Below are 18737 nucleotides of genomic sequence, written 5' to 3'. Positions count from 1 at the left end.
GTACTGATTTAGTGTGTGTATATGTACTGAATTTTAAACCTAATTATATATTTTTAACATTTTTCTTAGGTTCAACTTGATGTTTCATACCCCGAGAAGAATGACCATGGAGAAAATGGCTTCGAAACTGTTTAATTCACAATACAAGATTAGCAGGCGCATGGTAATCAGTATGCCTAATCTGCAAGATATCGAACTGCCAGAGGGCCCGACTAGAAATTCCTCGCTTCGAAGAATAGAAACAGGTGTTGGTAAGGGAAGAATGTGTTGAACAAATACAGTGTCTTTTCTCTTGTCTTTATGGGTGACATCGCTGAATAATTTTCACCGAAACGGTGTCACATACTGGAAAGAAATGGTGAGCAGGGTTGTTTTAAGCTGAACCTGCTGTAAGTTTGGCTCTACCACAAAAGACTGACTGGTCACAATAGGACTGATATTGTAGATTTGCTTCCTGCATTAGTAACCACATTGTCTTCACCCGCCTTATGTCCGCCTTATGTCCTTGTGGTCAGGAAGGCCAATGGCATCCTGGGGTGGATTAGAAGGGGGTGGTCAGTAGGTCGAGAGAGGTTCTCCTGCCCCTCTACTCTGCCCTGGGGAGACCACACCTGGAATATTGTGTCCAGTTGTGGCCCCTCAGTTCCAGAAGGACAGGGAACTGCTGGAGAGAGTCCAGCGCAGGGCAACAAAGATGCTGAAGGGAGTGGAGCATCTCCCGTGTGAGGAAAGGCTGAGGGAGCTGGGGCTCTGGAGCTTGGAGAAGAGGAGACTGAGGGGTGACCTCATTCATGTTTACAGATATAGAAAGGGTGAGTGTCAGGAGAATGGAGCCAGGCTCTTCTCGGTGACAACCAATGATAGGACAAGGGGTAATGGGTTCAAACTGGAACACAGGAGGTTCCACTTAAGTTTGAGAAGAAACTTGTTCATGATGAGGGTGGCAGAGCCAGGCCCAGGCTGCCCAAGGAGGTTGTGTGTGGAGTCTCCTTCTCTGCAGACATTCAAACCCGCCTGGACACCTTCCTGTGGAACCTCAGCTGGGTGTTCCTGCTCCGGTGGGGGGGTTACAGTGGATGAGCTTTCCAAGTCTCTTCCAATCCCTGACATTCTGTGACTCTGAGTTCTCGACTACATTTAAATATAGACTTAGGCTTATCCCTGTTTAACAAAGCAAATCCTATAGAAACTGCATCTCTGGGGTACTTTTTTTTCCTTTTGTTCTTTCCCAGAATTGGTATTATCAGCTTGGAGAACGTTCTGATAATAAGAAGGGTGGACATAAAAATATATTTTTATCCCTAGCACAACTGTAATCTTACTTGAATTTCGTGCGATGTAATTGCTTGTTGCTGTCTTTTTTATAGTTGTGAAAATACTCGCACTTTTACTGCTTAATACTACTAATCACTACACTTTTGTTTTGTTTTTAGCTGTAAAAACGCCCTCCAAATCAGTGAGCACATTCAAAATCCCAGAAATTCACTTCCCTCTGATGTTCCAGTGCGTTCATTCCTATTACACAGACTTCTTCAACCACCTCAGCAAAGCTATAAATACCTCACCACCTGATAACTCAGCGTTGCTGGCAAGGTACTTCTACCTCCGGGGCCTTATTTGCTTGATGCAAGGGAAACTACTAAATGCACTTTCTGACTTTCAGAACCTAGATAAAACAGATTTAAGAATTTTCCCCACTGATCTCGTAAGGAAAATAGTGGAAACCATGCCTCCTTCGGAGCGTTCTCAAGCAGATCGCAAACCTGAGCTGAAGAAGCTGATAAGTCGGGTGATGGAAAAACAAAGAGAAGTTCTCAAAGTCGATGACCACGTGAAAAATTTTGAATTGCCAAAAACACACATGCAACTGGATGATTTTGTGAAGAGAATCCAGGAATCTGGGATTGTCAAAGATATAGACACTATACATCGGTTATTTGATGCCCTAACAGTAGGTGAGTATAAGATGCGTTTTTAGTGACCACCAACAATGGTGCAATGACAATTTCTGTCTGCAGTTGTTTTTCTTTTTAATTATTCTTCAATATTTTTTGGGCCTCTAAAAACTCCCAAAATGTGAACTTTATGGACAATTTTATTTAAATAGGTTAATTAGGGAGTATAGATTTAATGTATGCATCAGTGCCTGTACTTGCATCCACAATAAAAACAAGGAATCTGCTTATTTGAGCACACAATTTACAGTTTTCCAGGTTGTGTAGGTGAGGTGGTTTTGTGATCTGATAGTGTGCAGTTCTGCTTTGGACTTAGATCATGAGTAACGTGAATACAAGACTGTCCTAATCGCTAATGGAAAATACCTCTGTTTTTATAAAACCATCATAGCAAAAGGAGAGGTTACGTTTATATTTGAGAGAACTTCTCTCCTGAATGAGATCTGAATCTTGTGATTGATTTCAAAAACATAGTTTGAAGGTGCTTTTGTAACATATTTTGTGGCCACAAAATTAAACATTGCTCAAAATAGCAAAACTGGAGCCAGATTTTCTGGAGCCAGAGGTAACACGTATCTCACAAGAATTTGTGTTTGTTTGAGACTCCGCTGTCCAAACACTTGAATTCCTAGAATAATTAGTTACTTAGAATACCTGTTGCTGAAGTCTTCAACTGTTACAGCTTCAGCTTTTCTCCCAGGTTGGTAAATATGTGATATAGTAGCATTTAGTAGAATAGGCCTATTTCATGTAGCTTTTGCGCCTCGCTTACGCATTTTGCCGTTACGGGCGCAATTTGAACTTTAATGTCTTTTAATACTCTTTCTGTGCAAATCTGTGTAAATGTTTCTCATAGTAAACAAGCTTTAACATTTTTTTAGGACATCAGAAACAAATCGATCCCGAAACATTTAGAGATTTCTACAACTACTGGAAAGAAACTGAAGCCGAAGCGCAAGAGGTGAATCTGCCACCAACAGTAATAGAACATCTAGATAAAAACGAATGCGTCTACAAGTTATCCTGCTCAGTTAAAACTAACTACGGTGTAGGGAAAATAGCTCTGACCCAAAAGCGCTTGTTCCTTTTGACTGAAGGAGGACGTCCTGGCTACGTCCAGATCGCCGCTTTCAGGGATATCGAGGTGAGCATCAAGTAACTAAATTTTTCTGTTGCGTGCATCTGGATGTTCTGTTCTGCAAAGAGATGTATCTCTCAACTTAAAGTTGCAGGAAGGAGTGTAGGCAACACCTCTGAAGTCAGTAAATTATGAGGGATTAGATAAAATTCTTGGTCTTTGAACCAAGAATTTTGGGGATGATGTAGTTTGCTGGGTGCTGTGATGACGTAGAATAAGTTTTAGAGGTTGTGACATTTAGATGTACAAAGGTGTAAAGCGCAGCACATGGCGTTTAAACTAGAGAAGTTTAGTAACATGAACCTTAAATGGGCTTATTTGTGCTGTCAGCCAGCATGTTTGTCTATATGATGTTGCTTGAAATCTATATTTTCATGAAACCATTTCTACTTAACGTTTTGTGTGGACAATTGAAATAATTTGCTGTAGTTATATATAAAGTTGCCCTGTAGGATGAGCACTGCACCTTACCTGTGGTTGCCTGGTGTATTTTCCTTGTTTTCCCTCCATTTCCAGGATGTTAAGAGCACGACTGTAGCTTTCCTTCTCTTGAGAATACCTACTCTGAGGATTAAAACGTTATCTAAAAAAGAAGTCTTTGAGGCGAACCTTAAAACCGAGTGTGATCTCTGGTACCTGATAGTGAAGGAAATGTGGGCTGGAAAGAAAATGGCTGATGATCACAAGGTATAAATATGGGAATTTCTAACCAAATAAGTATGAAGTATGTGCCTTCTGTCTCTTAATTCATGCAACCTTGAGAAAAATGAGTGATGGATAACCTACAGCAAAGCTGTTTTGTCTTTAGGATCCTCAGTATATCCAGCAAGCGCTGACGAACGTTCTCCTGATGGATGCTGTGGTGGGTGCCCTGCAGTCCCCCAAAGCCATCTATGCCGCCTCGAAGCTGTCGTATTTTGACAGGATGAAGAATGAAGGTCAGTCACAGAGTGATGCTGTTGTTGCATCTCTCTTTTGGCTGCTGTGTTTTTGTTTCGGTGACTTCGAGTACTCGGGTGTTACCAGAATTCGTACAAATGGTGTTTGGGCTCCCCAGTCAGCTAAAGCTAGAGGGGAGAAAAAGCAAGATGTGAATAAATGGTGCAGATTTCTTATAAGAAATATAGATCTATTTCAGTCTTAAGCATGCACTTCATGACCTTTTAAAAATCTATTTTAGTGCCTATGATGGTCCCCAAAACAACTTCAGAGACATTAAAGCACAAGATCAACCCCTCAGCTGGTGAGACATTTCCACAGGCAATAGATGTCTTACTTTACACGCCAGGTAAGGTGATGTATTGTTTTCTTTACGTTAGCCCAGCTTTAATTAGCCTATAAAGCATGTTATCTCATAACACCTGCCTGATTTTGGTCACATTCTGACATGCCTTGGTTGTGTGTTGAATACTAAACGAGAAAATCGTTAAAAAAGAAGAGGAATATTGCATATTAAGATACAAGGCACAGCTTTCACAATCTTAATTTGTCCCTCTGTGTGTATATGCATTATAATAGACTTCAGTGTGTTAATGTGCTGATTTCTCATTAAGACTTCTGCCTCATTTATTGAGCGGGGTGGATGAATGATGCTCCACCATTGATCAATATTAATTGTTACTTTTTTATTGTTTCAGTTAAGTCATATGGGGGTGTTTGGTTGAACCACAGAGCAGTGAAATCTACCTCTTGAAATCCCAGCCAGACATATATGCCTTTAACTCTCACTGTATATTATGTGATTTAATGTACTCTTCATCGCATGTAATTTAAGCGTAAAGAAAGCGTTATCAATTTCCATGTGGGCTTTTATCTGATACTTCGATGTTTATACCTGACTAATTAAAAAAGCATTGGAGGGGAAAAAAAAAGCATTGGAGGGAAAAAGTTAAGGACTGTGTGCAACAGGCATGAATTTAGGTAGCAAATATGTTAATTCTGGAAGTTCCTAACTCTTAACTTTATAACCTTACTAGTCTTCTGATCTAAGTTCATTTGTAACTCCCAGTATTTGCGCAATTTGAGGCAAAACAGGAAAGTCGGTGAAATTCCAAGGTTAAGAAAGTGGGCAGGAGCAGCTGTATTTGGGTGGGTGGTGGTGGTGGGTTCAGTGGTGCTTTTCTTTCTTTGTAGTACGAGGCTTCTAAGTGGAGATCTAATGGAGCAGATAGAATGAGTGGATTTATTACTTGTATTAATATTTCATAGGGTTTAAAAGCCTTCCTGCAGTCCCAGTTAGCTTGGAAAAGGTTCTCTCCGCTCTGAATAACTTTGGAGCGTAAGGTTAAACCATCAGTTGAGCTTAAGGAATAGATGAGAACGAGCACAAATTCATTGTGATAACTGTGTTGTTCATTAACTGGTGATCTAAGTTCCAGAGCACAGGTGTGTTTCGTTAGAAAGCTGCTCTGCCTAATAATGGTTTCTCTCTCATCTTCTCTGCTTCATTTCTAGGGCAACTTGACCCTTCAGAAAGACCCGGCAACGCTCATCCGAAACTATGGTGTGCTTTAAATGAGGGGAAAGTGGTGGTTTTTGATGCGTCTACCTGGTCAATTCAACAACACTGTTTCAAAATGGGCCGCTCTAAACTGGTAAGACTGACTCATGTATCACAAATGCTCCTTTAGCTTGGTGTTTTTTTGCTATAGCAAAATATACATGACCCCAGACCACCAGATCTGTTTAAGGGACACTGTACCTTAACAGTTATAGAAAGGCACTTGAGTTGTTTGGGCTGCAGTTAACTTGGGGAACTAGAGATTTTTCTGAGGGGAAAAAAGAGAGAAAATGGATTCATAATGAAACAAGTCAACAGGTGGGATGTGAAGGATTGAATCTGAGGAGAGCCTGCTGGCCTAAGGGCACAGCTTCTTGGAGCAGGAGGGTGGGTTTGAAATAGTTGAGGAGAAAGAATAATAGGGAGAATCAATCCAAAGAGAAGACAGAATCATAGTCGTTTTGGTTGGAAAAGACCTTTAAGGTCATTGAGTCCAACCATTAACCCAACGCTGTCAAGTCCACCTCTAAACCGTGTCCCTAAATGCCACATCTACATGTTTTTTAAACCCCTCCATGGATGGTAACTCCACCACTGCCCTGAGCAGCCTGTTCCAATGCCTGACAACCCTTTCCGTGAAAACATTTTTCCTAATATCCAATCTGAACATCCCCTGGCGCAACTTGAGGCCGTTTCCTCTTGTCCTATTGCTTGTTACTTGGGAGAAGAGACCAACCCCCTCCATGCTCCAACCTCCTTTTATGTAGAGAATGAGAAGGTCTCCCCTCAGCCTCCTGTTCTCCAGGCTGAGATGGGACGAACCCCAAGAATGGATGAAAAGTCACCTGTGCTGAAGAACTGGAAATTTGGGAAAGGTGTAAGGAAACCAGGTGGATGATATTGAAAGAGCTAGAGTGCTCTAAAACACGATTCAACCGGCAGGTTAAAGAGATTTGCTTGTGAAAGACCACTTGAAAAGAATAATTCTCTCCATGAAGGGGGAAGGTGACCCAGAGCTGCAGACTGTGGGAAAGCTAGAAACATCAGTGGGGATGAGAGTCAAAAAGGGAGAGGTAAAACTGATGGTGAAGGGCTGGGTGGAGGGAAGATGGAAATCCAGGAGAAGAGCCTGATACTGACCTATTCTAAAGAAGAGAAAGAAAAGAGGAGGAAAGTTGGAACTGATGGGACTCAGCAGGGAGAGAAATGAAGAACTTCTGAATGGGGGCAGGATGTTCCAGAGACAGTAGAAGAAAGTATTTTCTTAGACACCACTTCTAACTGAATTAGTGTATTTATAGCAGGTGGTTAGGATGTCTTCCAATCCAGAAGAGAGAAGTGCACGAACTTCTGTGGTTTCCCCTGATGCTCTTTGTAACTTTACCTTTGTTTGGGCCAGGAAACAGCTTTGAGTTGGTTACCAAGACATTATTAATCCTATTTACTGAAAGATAAACTCAAAGAGATCTCTCCTCTCATTATTTACAGAGGATAGAACACTGGCGCACTGAGTCTTGATCTGTTACTGCTGTAGCATCTTAATAGAAGCCTTTTTCTATCGTACATTAAAGAGTGTTTTTTCTTCTACTTTTTATTTAATCCTGCTTTTTCTCCCCAGACGTGTATGATAATGGTAGAACAGAGTCAAGTGTGGATCGGTTCTCAAGACTCCATAATTTATATAATCAACACCCATAGTATGTCTTGTAATAAGCAACTAAACGATCATCGTTCTGATGTTACAGACATCATTGTGGAGAAGAAGAATGGAATACCCAGGTATATTTAATGACGTTTTCTCCTTAAAAATACACATACAAGCAGATGTGTAGAACATCTGCACCACCAAAAGAGTGGATGTGTGCAGAATCTTCCTGTCATTAAATAAAAAGCCATTTTATATAGCTAGAACAGTATTTATTAGCCTAGAGAATTTGACCAGCAGTGAGCAGAAGACTAGTTTAAGATCCAGGTGATATACTATTGTGCTTAAGTTATTTGACTGAAACAAAGGCGAAAAGCTAACTTGAGCTCAAGGAAAAAGAGCCCATATAGGAAACCAGCGACTGATTTTTCCGAAATACTGGAAAGAATGTATGGTTTTAAACAGAGGGGCTTATGCTGCTAACATAAGCTTTCATTTAGCCCATTTTTGTAGCTCCCATAGTGTATATGGTAAACGAAGAATTTCCTTTTTAAAGAAAGAGCATTATGTACTTCAAAACAAAGAGGATAAAACCCTTTTTTGGACAAGGATGAGAGCAGCCAGGAACTGGCAGCACTTAGCGATGAATCAACGCAAATGCAGTTTAAAGACCACTTCATTTTTGCTTTGTGCACATCATCAACTAGATGTTTACAGCCTGCTTCTGGACTTTTCCTGCCTGTTCCTTATAGAAAGAATACATTTATTGTTTTGTGCCTTTTTGATCTTTTGGTAGCATGGGGAAGAGTGTTGGCTGGAGGCCTCAACCTTCTGTCTTCCCTGAATTCCATCATGAATTTCTCATGACTCTATTTCCTTTTTCCATGTATGACAACCTACATTTACCAATATTCATGAAAAAAATCAACATTTATTCAAATACAGTCACGTCATCATCTTCTGGAACAGCATCATAACTCTCTAAACCCTATCTGCTGCATTCTATTGCAAATTAATTTTACTTTTTTACATATATAACTGCCTGGACATTTTCTAAATTGACTTTTTTAATGAAGTAGGGCTTATTTTTGGAGTAGAACTTATTTTGAGCATCCTCAAAAATCCTGAAAAATCATGCTAGGGCTTATTTTCAGGGTAGGGCTTATTTTCAGGGTAGGGCTTATTTTTGGGGAAATGTGGTATTTTTGTCCTAATTTGAGAGAAAAAGAGAGAAAATCCAACAGGCAACAATGTTCAGGAGAATTATAGAGCAAGTTTTTGCTGCACTTAACTCCTTGTGTGTGATGTAATGTGTGCTCTAGTTCTCTTAGAGCTCTGAATTAGCCTGCGGTGTTTCTAATGATACAGAGTGTGTAAAAGATAATCTTAAGAAGGAAAATATCTGTACTAGAGTACTGTTGTTACAATAGGAGACATAAGCAGCTTGAAAGACAAATGTCTCTGAAATGAAGAACATTAGTGTAAAATTGGTTATTTTGCAAGTCTCTCCTGCGGATGAACTCTATTCTGAGCATGAATGTAGACTATATTGTTTTTATTTCTCTTTTAATCTGTACCAACAGTGAAGCGTACTCAAGCAGTTTAGATGGCACAGTGATTGCTTGGAACATCAGCACTCTGAAAGTTAACCGTGTCTTTCAGCTGCCCTGCCAAAATCTCACTTCCATCAAGCTTCATAATGACCAACTGTGGTGCTGTAAGTTCATTCCTCAAATTAAAAGAAAACAAATTACATCTTCACTTAATACGCTGTTTTATTAGACAGAACAATATGTTAATCTCAAACCCAGATTTATGTATACATGATGTTCTTTTCTCATTCTCCATGTAGCTTGTTTAACCAGCCTTCTATAGATAAGGCCTCCAAAACATGACATGAGGAAGAAATTTTTGACACTGAGGGTGGTGAGAGCCTGGCCCAGGTTGCCCAGATTGGTGGTGGATGAACCATCCCTGGAGACATCCCAGGCCAGGCTGGACGGGGCTCTGAGCAACCTGAGCTGGTGAAGATGTCCCTGCTCATGGCTGGGGTGGCACTGGATGAGCATTGAAGGTCCTTTCCAAACCAAACTGCTCTATGATGCTAACTCCCTGCAGTGAGTGTTGTTTAAACACAGATGATCTATCTTAACCAACATCACTGATCTTTACTGCAGCTGTCACCAACATCCAAAATCATTTGATGTCATATCACTGCCAGGGAACACAAGTTTCTCTTCTGAATGATGTTGTGACTTGCAAATTATGAGCTGGGACATCTCTGTTGAGCTCATCTATCAGTAAACACTTGAGAGATGTTGGAAGGTTTTGCAGTAAATCATCCAGTTGCTTTAAATAAACACAAGGGCTGAAGGCTGGCAGGAGCTCTGGTAGTAGCATGACAAGCATCATCCTATTTTATATGAATAAACAGCCTTAGATAGATGTAAATAAAATGGATACAATTGAGCGACCTTATTTTAATATTCCAACATACACTGAGACAACCAAACGGGGTTTTTTATGCTTTATAGCCACGGGTAATCAACTGTCATAAAAATATCCGAAGATTATTAAAAAACACAGTGATTTTTACAGCCAACATTACTTGACTTCAGTACTTTAAAGGTCAACTTTGTAATAACTCCAAATCAGATTAAGTCCTGCATTGGGGTTTGTAGAAGAAAGGAGAAAAGGGTTTTTCCCCAACCTACAAATAGGGAGTCTTATCCTTCCATGTGTCAGAGGACAGAGACTGGCTTTATTTTCCCTCATGGTGGGGGTGGGACTGGATGAGCTTTGAAGGTCCCTTCAACCCAAATTATTCTGTGATTTTTATGAAAACACTTCCATAGGTGGTTGGTTTGGATCACTCCTGGAGGTATTGCCCCTGCTGTAGGGTGTGACTTCTGGCTATGCTGTATTTGTCTGACCTCCCTTGCCAATACCTGTAAATTGGAATGGAAAACTCTGAGAAAATAAAGTCTAGGGTGGCAACAGTGGTTGCAAATTGCATTTGGTATTTCAGCCAGGCTTTATGGTACCGGTCTGACTCTGTAATCCCCAGACCTTCTAGAAATTTGTCATCCCCTCTGTAAGAGTTGAGATGAATAAAGTAAAGGTCATCTTGAGATTGTTTCACAGCTGGTGACCGATTCAAGAATTTTGCACTGATTCTTCGTGCGACCACACACAGGAGCCTGGGTCTGAATGGATCTTAACACAGCAGCAGTTAAACCTTGTGAAGTCTCTGGTGCTGCTATGGGGGGGGTGAGGATTCAGCCCTGTTCACTTTGTAGCCCAGACACTTGGTCTCAGTTCTAGATGAAAATAATTGTGCACTTGAGAAGCGAAGTATGAGACGTCCTAATTTTAAGAAGTTTGTTTCTTTTCCTCTCATCATTTTTGGACTGTAAACTAACAGGTGTATGTGCTGCAGAATAGCAACTAGTGCTTGGGGAAACAACAGATCGAAAGAAACAGATTCTGTCAGAACTGGCAAGAAGTACCTCAAAGATCTCACTGTTGACTGAGAAATGAGACAGTTGTTAGATGCATCCATTTTATTTTGCCTTTTTTTTTACCTCCATGGTTTATAGAGGTGGAAGAAGTTAGCGCTTCTGTTACTAACTCTTTATCTTGAATATTGAAGGTACTGGAAGTTGCATACTTGTAGTGTCGACTCGCGAATTTCGACTACAGATGAAAATCGAGCATCACCTAAAGGACGTGTGTTCCTATTTTCTCTGCTTCCAGCTCTTTCCTGAGGTATTCCATTTAACCTACATAGAGTTTAAAGGAAGTGTGACTATGTGGCCTTACAAGCCATAGTTACTTATTGCAATATAATTCCTGTCAGCAGTGCTCACGTTAAATGTACTTTTCTGTGCTTTAGAGACACGAAGTGTGGGCGTCTTATTCAGGGAGTAGCGACCTGTATGTTTGGAACACCAAAGACTTTAAAAGTGCACCTCAAAAGATTCATCTACAAGATTGCTCCGAGATTACTTGTATGATAAGAGTTAAAAATCAGGTGAGAGACATTTGGGCTTTTTTAACCTCTTGTGGAATTTTTTACTATAAAGTTGTGTTTGCAGCTCTCATGGGCTGGCATTGGCTTCCTCGCTGGATGTTTGCTGATTTGAAATGTTGATTCCTCTTTGGAATCAGAATAGCTAATGACTGCCCAACACAAGTGGCTGTTACAGGTGTGCCCCAAAACACACATCAAGCCAAAAGCCTCATCAGTAATTAAAAGCATGATGACTTTCATTAGCCATTGACATTTTGAAGGAACTGTAGAAACTGAAAGTTTAGGTCCCTTGATATTTAATCTCAACCTTTCCCAAGGCTTAATGTTAGGAGCCTTAATAAACAACAAATGCCAATTAGCTGCCTATTTTTGTAGGTGACCTTTTTCTTGTTTAGTTACCATATTCCTAACTCAGCAGAGACCAAAGGGGCCAGCAGCTCCTTAACATCTCGTGTCCCTGTCACTATTGGCCTCAGGCTGTGAACCTGCTCTTTCTGCATGGTGCTGTGCAAATAGTTGTCTTTGTGATACCGAATGGACCAGTTTAGGGCTAATTTGCAAATAAATAGCTAATTTGTATCTATTGGGAAGGCAGTTTTGGGGATCTTTTGCTCAGATTTTCCTTCCTTCATCAAAAATGCTCTTTTGTGAAATAGGTAGGTGTTCTGTTTATTCAGTTATATTTGCAAACCAGAATGGAAAAACCTTTTGAGATACCCTTCCCCAAGGCAGAGATGGATGTATTTAACCCCTGTTTTAAGGGAATTAGGGGATTGTTTGGAAACCCCAAGGCATTAAGCTCTCTTCTGTTCTACTCAAGAACTTTGTTCCTTTGCTTTTCCACTTATTCCTTGCTTAGCTCCACCTTAGCTAACATTGTAGTCCAACTCATTGACACAAGAGGAACAACTGGAAAATATCCCTGTGCAATTGGTCTCCTAAACCCGAGTGTTCAGCCTCCCAATGACTCAGTGGTCTGAGGAGGAATCTGGAGCCTGTTGTTGTAGCTGAAGCAACCCTACTCCTCTTCTACACAGCGTTGGAGTTACCAAGCATGAGCTCGCACCCTGGTGAAGGCTTAACAACATCATTGGTAGGGGTGTGTGCCACAGGCTTGCTTTTAAAGTACTTTAATCAAAATCAAACCATTGTCTTCAAGAAACCTGAGGCAAAACCTGTTAGGCACGATATGTCTGACCGAAATAGGATGTGTTCTGGCTGCCAAGCATTACGAATACATAATAGTGAGTGCAAAACCTTGCACAAGAAGACCACAGCTGTTTGCTTCTGGTTGGACCAGATGTAGGTGAACCCTGTATTCTGCCTCGAATGGTGACAATAGAGTGTGTGAGCCTGGCCTGTGTCTGCGGCCCGTTCCCCTGGAGCTCCCTCCCTGTCCTTGGTTTCTGTTCGGGGTACCAGAGCGTACACCTCTGTTTCAGTCCTTTTATTATCTATTTTTGGACCAAATTTCTGTGGATCTGATTTCATTTTGAATTTGCTGGTGCTACAGTTTCCTGTAGCAGCAGTTCACTGCCAGCTGTGAACAGAGAAATACTTTCTTAGAGGGGAAACAGAACTATACTGCTTCCCACACGCTTCGCTTACTTCTCTAATTGCGGGATGTTTGGAACGGTGGTTCTGCATCCTTCTTATCTGCCCTTGTGTGATTTTTGTAAACCCGAATGTGATCCCTCCTTAGCTGCCTTCTCTCCAGCTTAAGGAGTCCTGCATTTTTCCATCTATGCTCGTATGACAGCAGCTCCTTTTAGTTTCTGTTCCCTGGATCTTCTCTTGCAGTGCAGAGAGCAGAACGTCTGCTTGGTGACAGAGCTTCAGGAGGAGGTCAGAAGGGTGAGGAGTATCAGGGAGTCAGAGGGGGAGTTAGACATGAATTCCCAACAGATATGTAGATACACATATAGCGTATTTCCAGCGTTTCCCTTTTCCACCCGTAGAGAACCCTAATTGTATCGATGTGACACATAAAACCCCCTTGACTGTGTCTAGGCTGAAACGTAAAGTATTGAAAATGATCGTGGGTTTGATTTGTTTTGTTTTTCCTTCAGCTGTGGGTCGGCAGCAATGGAAAATCACAAGGCAAAAGCAAAGGGAAGATCTACGTGGTCAATGCTGAGAAGAAGACGGTGGAGAAGGAACTGGTTGGTCACGCCGATACAGTCAAGGCCTTGTGCTCGGCCGAGGACAGATACGTCCTCAGCGGCTCCGGGAAGGATGAAGGGAAGATCGCTATTTGGAAAGCTGAATAGTTCAGTTGGTCAAAATACGTCTACCCGTGCTGGAAAAGAAGCGAAGACCTCTGGCTGCGTGCACTCCAGCGTTTTGCTTATATTTCAACCACCCATCAGTGTTATTGTTTTGTATTTATTATTTTAGTCCCTACATTGTTGTGGAAAATCAAACTAGAAGGGACTAGAAGTCACAGGAAGAGTTTTTGGACATTGGAACAGGCTGCACAGAGCAGTGGTGGAGTCGCCATCCCTGGAGGGTTTAAAAGACGCGGAGATGAGGTTCTCAGGGACATGGGTTAGTGCCAGTGTTGGGTTAACGGTTGGACTCGATCTTGAGCATCTCTTCCAACCAAAACCATTCTGTGATCCTATGAAAAGAAAGGAGCCAAGCGCATTTATTGGATTTGCAGAATTACTGTAAATGCTGAGTATCTTTCTGAACTAGCAGCTGGATTTAGCTGGGAAGACTGTCCGCTACCCCATATGGATATTTATGGTGATGTATTCATTAAAATCTAGACACAGGCTCTCCCTGACAGCACTGAAAGCTCCCTGCTGGTGAAACAAGACACTTGGATGTTCTTAATGACTGTTTTTAAGCTTGTTTTTTTCCTTTAATATAACGCACAGCACTTGGCGTTCATACCAGTTCGCGAATCCCATTTTTGTTTTTCATCAGAAGCACTTAATTTATTTCACTTCCATATATTTGTTACTGTGCAAACAAACCTGTGCCGCTCCCCCCTTCAGTCATCATTTCCATAACCAGAGGAATTGCTGTTATTTTGTCTAGAACCTGCTTGATTTTTAAGTTATGTTCTGCAAAGTCATCCAATTACTCCCTAATTACCGAAGCGAGCACCATCGGATTGCGGTCTAGGAGATTCTCTAATAACTTCCTGATGTACTTTGTTTTTTCCATTGATGACAGTTCTCTACAAGTAAAACAATCTATGCAGAAGAGTTTTATGTGTGTCAGTGCTGAATAAAGTGGAATATGATATTTAAAATACTGTAAATAGATTAAAAAAATGGGCTGCTACTTGTGTTAACAAATATATGAGTGTAGGACTAATAGAAGTGTCAACTACTGGAATTATACTCCATGTAATATTTCTAACTCTTTCAATGTGCTGATGAAAGGTTTTGTCATATGTTGGTAACTGAAATTTTACCTTTTTTAGTTTTTTTTTTTAATCAATTTAAGAATATTAAACAATGTCTTGATGCTCTGACCTCTTTTTGTACCTTGTTCTTTTTCCTCTGTAACTCAATACAAGAATGATGGTTTTTAGCACTGATTTGCATCCTGCCTGTGTACTATGGAGAGTCATTACCTGGGGTTTTCCCTGCTGGTAACGTGTCCTCCTTTGAGCCCCTTGGCTGCAACTCCCAGCTGGTGCTGGTAAGTGATAGGAATTATTTACTGAATTAAAATATTTCTCTGTACAGAGACATGGAAGTGCCATTAATGAACTTTCGCTTGCTGCAGAGATGAACCCAATGGCACCAACCTGCCACCACATTGATTTTAATTCCTGGTTTTGTCTTAATTGCTTCGTACCCAGCTTGTGAAAATGTCAGATGGCAAAACTAGGAAATGGACATTTTCATGCTTGTAAATTATTTTGTTGATAAGCAACTCCATAGTAATTTATTCAATAGGAAAGTGATTTATTGAGTAGATGTCTCCTTCTTAAATACTTTGTTTTCTTTAATACCAGGTTGGCCACCAGTATATAGAAGAAGAGTTAAACCACGTCACACCAAACCACGAGGCGTAAAGATCCTTGCATAAACCAAACCCATTGCCAAGAGCAGGAGTGCCAATGATACCAACTCGACTGACCCGAGGAGCACAAGGTCGTGTTGGGACACTGCCCGTGGGGACAATGGTGACAAGTTCCTGCCCAGCGTAGCGGGGGTGTCTCCTCTGTGACCACCCACGTTTGCAGGTGACCTCGATTAACAGGTACGAGGCTCTGCGAGAGGAACCAAACAGCAGTGGGGACGATGGTTCCTTTAGGTGGGAGGTGTCACCAGGGTTGAGTCACTCTACGCTCAGCGTCAAAACAAAAGATGGGTCATTGTCACAGGAGATTCTTCTGTGGGGAACAAAAGGCCCAGTATGGTGACTGGGCCCACTTCTGAGGAAAGTCTGAGTTAAAGATGTGATGAGAAAATGTCCTACCCTGGTGTGGCCCTTGGATTTTTGTCCTTTATTGATTTTTTTCATGTAGGCAGTGATGAAGCTGTAATAAGAAGAGAAGACTGAGGGGTGACCTCATTAGTGTTTATAAATATGTAAAGGGTGAGTGTCAGGAGGATGGAGCCAGGATCTTCTTGGTGACAACCAATGATAGGACAAGGGGCAATGGGATCAAGCTGGAACACAGGAGGTTCCACTTAAATATGAGAAGAAACTTGTTCATGGTGAGGGTGGCAGAGCCTGGCCCAGGCTGCCCAGGGAGGTTGTGGAGTCTCCTTCTCTGCAGACATTCAAACCCGCCTGGACACCTTCCTGTGGAACCTCAGCTGGGTGTTCCTGCTCCATGGGGGGATTGCACTGGATGAGCTTTCCAGGTCCCTTCCAACCCCTGACGTTCTGGGATTCTGTGATCAGAAGTGGTTGGTCACTGGAACAGGCTCCCCAGGGATGTGGTTGGGGCACCAGCGCTGTTAAGTTCAAGCAGCATCTGGATAATGCTTTTAGTTTTATGGTTTAGTTTTAGGTGGTCCTGCGAGGAACAGGGAGTTGGACTCGCTGATCCTTACTGATCCCTTCCACTTTGAGATTGTCTGTCATTCTACCATTTAAACCAAGGGATGGCAGTGTTTGCTTTGAGAAAAAAAACACAGCTGCGCAGACATGGAAATTCAGGTTTGCTGTGATCTGAGCGGGGCCATGCGGTGAGGTACGAGACATCCCTGTCCTCTGCCTTCCGATCGGCGCCAGTTTGGAGGATGAGGCTCCTTTCTCCAGGAATCAAGCCGTTCGCTGTCAGCTTTTTGGAGCGAATGAAACAAACCCCATCCTCGCCCCTCTGCCATGAGTTACTTGCCTCTTGCTCTTTCTACACCCATTTCAGCTGCCGTGTTCTCAGCTTTCTCCCCACAACTGCCCCAGGACACAGCACACGCCATGGCAGGGCTGGCACATGTGGGTCCTGGCTGTGAAGGGGTCAGCTGCAGTTTGGGGGCTGAGGAGGGGTTAGGATATGAGTTGCAGGATCCTCCCCAATGTCTGGCTACCCCCCAATGTCTGGCTACCCCACAGGTCCCCTGCTCCCAAGCAGTGGGTGGGTGGCTTTAGTGCCAGCCCCGGTGTCAGGATGCGGAGGATGATGCACAAATGCCACTTGGCACTAAACCAGAAAAGGAGGCAAATGCTGCCTGCTGGGAGCTTGAGCCCAGGATTTTGGCCACCATCCTGCTGCAATGCCCCTGTCATTGCTGTGCCCCTCTAGGGCTGGTTCCCCACCAAGTCGCTGTCCCCCTGCCCCTTGTTTTTTGGGTGTAAAGAGAGAAGTGATAAGGAAAATCATAATCAAGAAGTTTGGATTTTCCCTGGCTGTATCACTCTCACATTTCAGACCTAAGTGTGCAACTGATTAACTAGTTTTTAGGGGCTTAAAGTTCGCTCCTGAAATTCCAAAACAGCCCAGCAAAGACCAGTATTCACTGCTCGGCCACCCAAAGGCTGCAGACCCTGCAACTCCTACAGCTCTTGTCAGAGGAACAGATGCAATGGGAGCAAAGCACATTAGATTTGTCATCTCCAAATATAGAAAAGAATAGAGCAACGAATGAAAAGAGTTTCAAACTTTTGTGTGTGAATTTTCAAAGTACCTAGAAATTATATTTTGAAGTGATTTTTTGCTGGGGATCACACTGTGGGAACAGCAGCACTGGCGAGGTTTCTGTATCCTGCCTGGCAAGGATGAAGAAGGTTTCTGCAGGCAGAAAGGTTTCCACATTCCTTCTCCACCTCGAGAGTTGGGCAGGGAAAAATTCAATGAAATGTAACAAGGGCAAGTGTAGAGTCTTGAATCTGGGCAGGAACAACCCCAGGTTCCAGTGTAAGTTGGGGAATGACCTATTAGAGAGCAGTGTAGGGGAAAGGGACCTGGGGGTCCTGGGGACAGCAGGGTGAGCATGAGCCAGCACTGGGCCCTTGTGGCCAGGAAGGCCAATGGTACCTGGGGTGGGATAGAAGGGGGTGGTCAGTAGGTCAGAGAGGTTCTCCTGCCCCTCTGCTCTGCCCTGGGGAGACCACACCTGGAATATTGTGTCCAGTTGTGGCCCCTCAGTTCCAGAAGGACAGGGAACTGCTGCAGAGAGTCCAGCACAGGGCAACAAAGATGCTGAAGGGAGTGGAGCATCTCCCGTGTGAGGAAAGGCTGAGGGAGCTGGGGCTCTGGAGCTGGAGAAGAGGAGACTGAGGGGGGACCTCATTCATGTTTACAGATATAGAAAGGGTGAGTGTCAGGAGGATGGAGCCAGGCTCTTCTCAGTGACAACCAATGATAGGACAAGGGGTAATGGGTTCAAACTGGAACAGAGAAGGTTCCACTTAAATTTGAGAAGCAACTTCTTCGTGGTGAGGGTGGCAGAGCCTGGCCCAGGCTGCCCAGGGAGGTTGTGGAGTCTCCTTCTCTGCAGACATTCAAACCCGCCTGGACACCTTCCTGTGGAACCTCAGCTGGGTGTTCCTGCTCCATGGGGGGATTGCACTGGATGAGCTTTCCAGGTCCCTTCTAACCCCTGACATCCTGGGATTCCACCTGGCAGAGCTGGGGTATGGGTCCTCAGGAGGTGATACATGAACAGAGTCACGCCTTGCAAGACCCAGCCCAGGGAGGTCCAGGTTTATATCTTTCCTGCTTTCACATCCCTTTGACCTCTGACAGGGATGTAGGACAGTCCCTGTTCACTCAACCCCCTGCCACTTCACTTTGGGCTCTGTCTGCTGAAAAAGCAACTTCTTAGACCAGGCCTAAAGTCACGATTGATTGCGTTTTACGTTTTTACTTCCTCCTTAACCTCAGGTCCAGTGAAAAAAAGCTCAGCTGAGCTGTGTTTAGCCAAAAATGAACCAAACACTGTGTGAGCATCGACCCCTCTGAGCTGCTGATGCTGATTCTGAAGAAGGAGGAGTCACGGATCAAACTGCTGGAACTCCAAGGACACTTGAGCTCTTCAGGCTGCAAGTTC

The 18737-nt window shown here is 42.9% G+C and overlaps 1 protein-coding gene across 2 annotated transcripts in view; it reads left to right on the top strand.

The window, feature by feature from the left end:
- DENND3 (DENN domain containing 3) overlaps positions 1 to 14917 on the top strand; it is a 39570-nt gene extending 24653 nt beyond the window's left edge. Inside the window, exons 12-23 of one of the 2 annotated variants that reach the window (XM_071803766.1) lie at positions 70 to 251; positions 1434 to 1955; positions 2837 to 3099; positions 3610 to 3780; positions 3902 to 4031; positions 4274 to 4381; positions 5548 to 5687; positions 7212 to 7372; positions 8822 to 8955; positions 10891 to 11006; positions 11134 to 11271; positions 13341 to 14917. In XM_071803766.1, coding sequence (XP_071659867.1) covers positions 70 to 251; positions 1434 to 1955; positions 2837 to 3099; positions 3610 to 3780; positions 3902 to 4031; positions 4274 to 4381; positions 5548 to 5687; positions 7212 to 7372; positions 8822 to 8955; positions 10891 to 11006; positions 11134 to 11271; positions 13341 to 13541 — 2266 coding nt within the window. In that variant the 3' untranslated portion in view covers positions 13542 to 14917. The remainder of the gene's footprint in view (positions 1 to 69; positions 252 to 1433; positions 1956 to 2836; positions 3100 to 3609; positions 3781 to 3901; positions 4032 to 4273; positions 4382 to 5547; positions 5688 to 7211; positions 7373 to 8821; positions 8956 to 10890; positions 11007 to 11133; positions 11272 to 13340) is intronic. The other variant, XM_065832504.2, reaches the window with a different exon arrangement.
- The last annotated feature ends 3820 nt before the right edge of the window (positions 14918 to 18737 follow it).

The sequence above is a fragment of the Patagioenas fasciata genome, chromosome 2 (genome assembly GCF_037038585.1).
Source record: "Patagioenas fasciata isolate bPatFas1 chromosome 2, bPatFas1.hap1, whole genome shotgun sequence".
NCBI classification, from domain to species: Eukaryota; Metazoa; Chordata; class Aves; order Columbiformes; family Columbidae; genus Patagioenas; species Patagioenas fasciata.
Note: the sequence above shows the minus strand (reverse complement) of the source record. Positions and strands in the feature narration are given on the sequence as shown.